Here is a 7,500-nt window from a genome sequence, read left to right as displayed (position 1 = left end):
GTCGCAGCCAAACATCTTAGACCTAAAACCAAAAGGCTGCAGTATACACCTCGCAGAAGCCACCTCCTGCCTTGCCAAGACACGCAGTTTGTGTAACCCACACATTTGGACTCGGTCACATGCAGACTGAAGTAAAGCTCACACTGATTGAGACCCAGACCGTCTCAAGCCCTGCCCCACTTAATAACCCAGCCACACACGTCACAACCTCTTCTACGAAAACGCTGCCCACTGATCCATAGGCGAGAAGGGATCTCATGCATGTGTGTGGCCCCTTCTCGTGGTCTGGAGTGAGGGACCCTCCACAGCTCTGGATTACCATTGTAACAGCAAAGGTGTGCTTTAGGTTGTGTGTGTTCTATTGGCACATGCTTATGGCCATATGACCTTCACTGAAGTCATGCCATGATTGTGACAGTGGCTCTTGCACTTGAAGAGGAGAAGTGATGAGATTTCATAGATGAAATTTAAGAACCTCATGTTGGTTCATTAAAAAGGTAGAACAATTTTGTGTTCTATTCTGCTCTCCTATTGGAACAATTGATATTTTACATATTTTGAAATCATGGTGCAGTAGAGGTAAAATACATATATTGACAAATTGATCCAAGAGATCAAAAAAGACCCTCCAAATGTGCACTCTATGATAAATTTATCATAGAGTGCACATTTGGAGGGTCTTTTTTGATCTCTTGGATCAATTTGTCAATTCAGTAAAAAGGTATCACAACCTGCAAAGACTCAAAGTTATCCAATAACTAGCTACAGGTGTTTTAAAAAAAAAAAAAAAAAACAACATTGGCAGGTGTCCTCCAACAGATTAGTTCAATATCATTTGTAATGTATTGTGTGACTAAATTGTCTGAACCTTTAAGGAGCAGTTACAATCCATCTTTATTGTACACACTTTCTTTTGTGCAAACGTGTAACTGCTGATTTCTTGTAATCAGGAAATCTTATTCGGGTAACATTTAGTACTGAATGCCTGGTGATGAGGTAAATTAGAATGACCACAATATTAATGGCAAGCCAAACAATAAGGGACATTTCCCTTTTCTATAGCAAGAACTCCCTGGGGCATTTCACTTGAACAGGGAGGGGGGGTAGAGGATAGGGTTCTTGGTGGGGAGGGAATCTCCTATTTAGGAGGGGAGGCACGAGAGTATTTTTAAAGAAAATTATAACATGAAAAGAACACTTACATTTCCACATGGTTCAAGTCGCTGTCCCTGTGAAGACATTTAAAAATTAATCAATTGTAGGATAAGTTCATTCATTATTTTTTTAACTTTACTACAACATTGTCAAGAGGAATAAATACATTTAGAACATGTGAGAGAATGCAATAAATAAATACAATTCATATATTTCTTAGAGTCTCTACAAAGTCAGTATTGGCTAGATCTGGAGTGTCCTACAACTTCAGTTTAAAGGACAAACTGTTTAGCCTATGTGTCAATGGAACCACTTGCTCCCAAGTGGGCACGTAATTACAAATATGACTTCTCCCCATGGATCACCTGTTCAAACTGTTTTAAATTGCTTTGCTTTCCTGTCCCGTCTCCTTTAACCCACTAGCAATGTCAAGGGCCAAATGAAATCCCTTCGGGGACTGCATTTGCCCTACAGGACATGGACAAGGACACAAGAGGTAGGAAGTGATCAATTATTCCACTGAGAAACTCAGCAGAACTGGTCATCAATATAAATGATAAAATGGAGCTCTGTGTAGAGTGACTTGTTCTAGAGCACTGCTGGCAGATTAGCCAATGTGATGCTGCTTGGAGGACCGAGAGTTGCAGCCATGTGTATTCATTTTCTTGAGGGGGTCAACACGTCCCAGCAAGCTCTTGAAAAAACATCATCCTTATACACCCAACGTCGAACTCCCAAAACTATCCTCTTGCTGTTCTTGTTGATTAACTCACACAAACAGATTAGGCAATACTTCATTAGTTATAAAGGTGATATTTTCCTACTGATAATTTGTGGCATAAATCCAGTCTCTCTCCCTCCTCTTGTGTTTCTGCCTGACCTGTTTGCATTTGCGCCAAGATGCCTTTTTAGATCTGTACCATAGATAACAAATGTGGGTTGGAAAACCACTGGATAATTCCTCATTTTTCTGCTCCCCATTCTATTAGACGTCTATTGGGAATCGGAGTAGGACAGAAATAAGAAGATCTACATGGCTATATTTACAGAGCAATGCTCCACCATAAGACACCTTATGGTCCATTAAAGTTGAATGTGTCATAAGGTGCCTTTGGCTTACCACCTATTATTAAATATGGCCCATAATTGGAGTTTCGTTTTTTTGTAAAAAATAAATAAACAATTGGTTAAATCAGTGTTTATCCTTTGTTTTTCCATGAGATTTTCTCATTTAGTTTCTATACTTCCCGTGCTCCCTCAATAGGAAATGATGCTTAATTCCCCGTTTGGATCATTATTTACCGAAAGCGCAACATGATCAGTCGGTGCCATTTGTTCCGGCGTTTTTTTTGTTTTGTGGTTAAAACCCGAATCCCTACCAGGAATGGGTTTCGGATAAATGGCAGCAGAGAGAAGATCTAAGTGTGAAAGGCTTCATCATGTACAATACAATAGACGTTTCTTACTCGAACACCTCCGATGTTTTCATCCGTCTGTAATATTTGGCCAGTTTCACGGACAGTATGATGCTGGGGATCAAGAAGATGGTGCACCAGCCCAGGCTAAACCAAAATGCATTCTGGGAGGGAAAGACACACAAATTAAAAAAAATAGGTCAACAAAAGATTTCAAAATAATTTTTTGCTGTAATTTAAGAGAAATTTGAACATTATTCTTTTATTTCCCTGATGAAGGGGCCCAGAGTTGGCTCCAAAACACTGGACCGTTTTGATTATATACTAAATAAAAAAAATTTAAATCACCCATCTCCAGTGCAGTGTCTCCTTCCCTGATCTTTGGATTTCGGTGAAGTACTATATCTATATATTGGGGCATCTGTATACATTTCTCCTACAGATTTTAGTGGGCATCTGATGGTCTGAATCTGCAGAAAATCCAGTCATGCAACTGGGCTGACCCAGAAGAATTCCCACTGCACTTTGTGAAAGCGCTGACAGATTAAGTATCATATTTAGTGGATTTCAGCCATGTTTGTTCTGCTTTACATTCTTTCCACACTTGTTGAAATCAGGGCTGTGCATAGATATATTCTGTCCATTATTTGATAATCCTCTGTGGATTTGGACCACCACAGTCATTTTGTGACCAGCACCTCTCTCCCGCGGTGACCTTACCTTCTCTGTGGGAGTGTGCAGAGTGACACATATAGTCCCAAACAGGACAGGCTTTATTTACCACTTTTTCGCCCTCCACCTCATGGGATTTGATATTTGCAGTTGTATTGTAGGAGACTTGCATGTGTTTTAAGCTGTTTTTTTTATACTGTATATCTTGTAGGACCTTGCATTAAATACCTATTTTGTAATAATTTATCCAGTATTCCAGAGGGTTCTTTTGTTCTTTACAGTTTCTTAGCTTGACCCCTGAGCACTGCTAGTGACACCACTCACCACACTCTTACTGGCTATTGGGATGGTTATATAGAGGTGCTTTAGAGCAGTATATTTTTCTCTGTGACAGATATAGAGATATAAAATGTAATTTGGTTTTAAAGAATATCTAATTTGTAATTGCACATTCTGCTGCTATCTAGGACATTTGTTATACATTTTGTATATACATTTGCACTATTGCATCCTCTACTCCCTTTGAGATATATCCACGGATCAGATCCATACATTGGAATATGCGAGTCATAAATCGGACTGACCCATAACCCCACCAGATTTTGAACACATGACACTATTTTGTGTCCATCTCTTTCTGCTTTTGTTGGAATCCCCTGTATACCTTGGAGAGAAACATTGCGAACTGGAGCAACTTTGGAAACCGTTCGTTTTAGGGTTTGAGCAGCAGTGCCGTGCACTATTTTATTCACCAATTAGAATTTATTTTTTTACACACCTTTGTACTCAATATTCACTGTATAATATGTTGAGCATGTTACACAATTAAGCACTACAATTTGACAGTTGGTCATATTGTTTTTGAACATTACATTTTTTCTATTTGAATAGAGTATATAAACCCGAATTATCACCTATTTTCACTAGTGTCTATGAGTGCCTATTGAAAACACACAATTTACCCCAATATAAAACAAATGCCTACCAATGAGTCGACAATATAACCGCAGGCCAGGATATGTGCAGCATCCACAGTTTTTGCAACAGGTCCACATCGAGCAACTTCCTTTGTCAACTAACATCAGGAATGAGAATGGTTTCACCAATTATGAACGTTGATATAAACAAAGCACCAGTGCCATGAAAGGAGGAAATAAAGGTGAAATTTGCAGATGATAGAATGAAGGATCGGGGAGTCCAACGTTTTGCATAACAGAGAGAAAGCGACACAGAGATCCTCTATCTACATACACACACACAGTAAAGATGCTTGTTTACAGGTCACGTGCATCAAATTCTACAAAAGAAAATGGCTCAACAGTTTCAGAACAATTGGTGTATTTGTAAAGGAAAACTGAAAAAAATAAATTCTTAATTTTGTCCCAACTTGCTTTTTGACCCAGGAATAGCTAACCTATATTCATAAAAATATGACGAATGGCAAAAAAATTATACCCACGGTCATTCAAAAACAGCCAAGTGTATGCCCAATCTAGTTTGCGTTTTTGAAATAGTTTTTAACATGGAAATGCTGGTTCACCCATATCAATGAGATTTCAGACACGTGTCTTTATTTATATAGCGCCATTAATGTGCATAGCATTAATACATGCGAGATAATATAAACAACAAACATTAGGAAAAGGAGTCCCTGCCCCAAAGAGTTTACAATCTAATTAAGCAAGAAGAACGTACAGAGACAGGTGTTCTGGTAAGTGCATCTGCAGGGGGCCATGGTCCATGTATGAAGTGTATAGTATCTGCCACAGAGCTACCCATATGCTTTGTTAAGGAGGTGGGTTTAAGACCGGTCCTAAAGGTGGATAGAGAGGGTGCTGGTCGGATATTGAGGGGAAGGGTATTCCAGAGGTGTGGGGCAGTCAGTGAGAAAGGTTTAAAGGCGGGAGAGGGCTTTAGATACAAAAAGAGGTAGACAGAGGACATCCGTGAGCAGAGTCAGGCAGGAGTATAGCGAGAAATGAGGGCTTTAATGTAAGGAGCAGCAGAAGAGTGTAATGCCTTAAAGGTGAGGCGAATTGTGCGTGTGATGCGGAAAACGAAGCCAGGAGAGGGATTTCAGCAGGAGAGACACCGAGACAGATTTAGGAAAGAGTTAATTGATTCTAGCAGCAGTATTTATGATATAATGTAGGGGAGACAGGTGAGAGGCAGGAAGGCCGGACAGCAGGTTACAATAGTCAAGACAGGAGAGAACGAGGGCCTGCGTTAAGAGTTTTAGCAGTAGAGCAACAAAGGAAAGGGCGTATCTTTGCAATATCACGGCGGAAAAAAACAACAGGTTTCAGATACATTTTGAACGCAAGAGAATATGAGGGAGGAGTGAAATGTGACCCGTAGGCAGCGTGCGTGTGATACTGGGTGTATGATAGTGCTTAAGAGCAGTAATGTGGAAGGAGGTAGTATGACCAGGTTTGGGATGAGGTATGAGGAGCTCTGTTTTTGACATGTTAAGATTAAGTCGGAGGAGGGCCATCCAGGATAAGGCCTCGGCCAAGCTTCCCGCAGGCGTGCTGAGGCTCAGGGAAAGCGGGTGCTTTCCCTGGCCTTGCGGGTGTTTTCCCTGCGCGCCGTCAGGGGGCGGGCCAGTGACGTCACGGAGCTGGTTCGCCCTCATTGGGCGAACCGCTCACGTGACCGGCCCTGCGCTCTGGCAAGCGCTTGAATTAAAAATTTACCTAAGCCCTACGCTTCCGCACGCTTGCGGAAGCGTAGGTGAGCCCCTACTAAAGCCGCTCTCATTGCGGCTGTAGGGGCTCAGTGCTGAGCGGGAGCGCGCCTCCGCCAGCAAGCAGGTAACATGGCCAAGGCCTAATACAGCGGGAGGCATTCAGAAACTTTGGGCTGTAAATCAGGTGTGAGGTCAGGGGTTGAAAAGTAAATTTGTGTCTCATCAGCATAGAGGTGATATTTGAACCCAAAAGATGTGATTAAGTAACCTAGAGAGAGTGTAATAATACAAGACCCAATACAATTGGAGAAAAGCCATCACTTACCATTGTCTTAGCCCAGTCAATGTATGCTTGGAAGTATCCAAGTAGGGTGTTCAGAAATACTTTACTCTCCTGTTAGGACAAACAGAGGATATCATTGTTAAGTCATGTACATAGCGCCATTTAGAACCAGGATAGATAGATATATATATCTAACAAATTAAAAGCTAATTCACAGGACTTCCATAGCGCACAAAGAAGGGTGGGTCAGGTCGCTGTGTTGGTCCTTTCTTCCATGTAGTAAAATAACAAAGGAGGGAGGGGTAGGTGGTATGATAACTACTTGTTGGCCCAATAAAATGTATGTTACAAGCTTTTGAACGTCTCAGGGTGCTTCATCAGGTATGGTAGAAATACAGAAACCGAGAATTATATACAGTGTTGCGAGAGCGATATCTGTAGAGATGGGCAAACAAATGTTCAAATCCATTTTTGTGGAATTTCCCCGAGCTTTCCATTCAAAATCCGTTCCGCGGTGTAAAATCCGTTCCGCGGTGTAAAATCCGTTCCGCGGTGTAAAATCCGTTCCGCGGTGTAAAATCCGTTCCGCGGTGTAAAATCCGTTCCGCGGTGTAAAATCCGTTCCGCGGTGTAAAATCCGTTCCGCGGTGTAAAATCCGTTCCGCTGTGTAAAATCCGTTCCGCTGTGTAAAATCCGTTCCGCTGTGTAACATCCGTTCCGCTGTGTAACATCCGTTCCGCTGTGCAAAATCAGTTGGTTGATTGTGCCAGTTTCAACCCGTGCGGATTAATGCAGAACAGACATTTGGGTACAAGCTGCTGGTGAATTTTAACAAACCAATCCGCGGATTTAGCAAACCACTGGTGGATTTTAAGAATCTGATACAGGGGTGAGCAAACTTATTATGCCGAGCCCCCCTTTTCATCCATAAAATGTCTCGGGCCCCCCCGTGCCTGATGTAATCAAAATCACATGGAAAAAAAAACCTTTATTAAACGGTTACAATGTAAATACAAATATGTCTAATTACTGACATATTTCAACAGCTCGCACTTGCAAAATTAGGCTGCCATCACGCTGCGCTGAGAGCGGTGACATCACCAACTCTCCAAGCATGAGCACAGGGTGTCCTGCAGAATTTTGCAAGCATGAGCGGGGGGGAGGCAAGGATCGGGGCTGTGTGTGTGTGTGTTGACTGCTGCTGAGCGTGCTTCAGTCAATTTTGGCCCAGGACATAGTGCACTCAGCATCGCTGAGCCGGGCTGAGCCGCGCTGAACAGATGCA

The 7,500-nt window shown here is 41.9% G+C and overlaps 1 protein-coding gene across 1 annotated transcript in view; it reads right to left on the bottom strand.

The window, feature by feature from the left end:
* LOC142501869 (prominin-1-A-like) overlaps window positions 1-7,500 on the bottom strand; it is a 79,019-nt gene that overhangs the window by 2,515 nt on the left and 69,004 nt on the right. The window contains exons 21-24 of the mRNA XM_075612407.1: window positions 6,257-6,325; window positions 4,228-4,317; window positions 2,622-2,734; window positions 1,203-1,229 (exon numbers count right to left, since the gene is read on the bottom strand). Of these exons, the coding sequence (XP_075468522.1) occupies window positions 1,203-1,229; window positions 2,622-2,734; window positions 4,228-4,317; window positions 6,257-6,325 (299 nt within the window). The remainder of the gene's footprint in view (window positions 1-1,202; window positions 1,230-2,621; window positions 2,735-4,227; window positions 4,318-6,256; window positions 6,326-7,500) is intronic.

Source organism: Ascaphus truei, chromosome 8 (assembly GCF_040206685.1).
Source record: "Ascaphus truei isolate aAscTru1 chromosome 8, aAscTru1.hap1, whole genome shotgun sequence".
NCBI classification, from domain to species: domain Eukaryota; kingdom Metazoa; phylum Chordata; class Amphibia; order Anura; family Ascaphidae; genus Ascaphus; species Ascaphus truei.
This window is presented reverse-complemented; position numbering and strand designations above follow the sequence as displayed.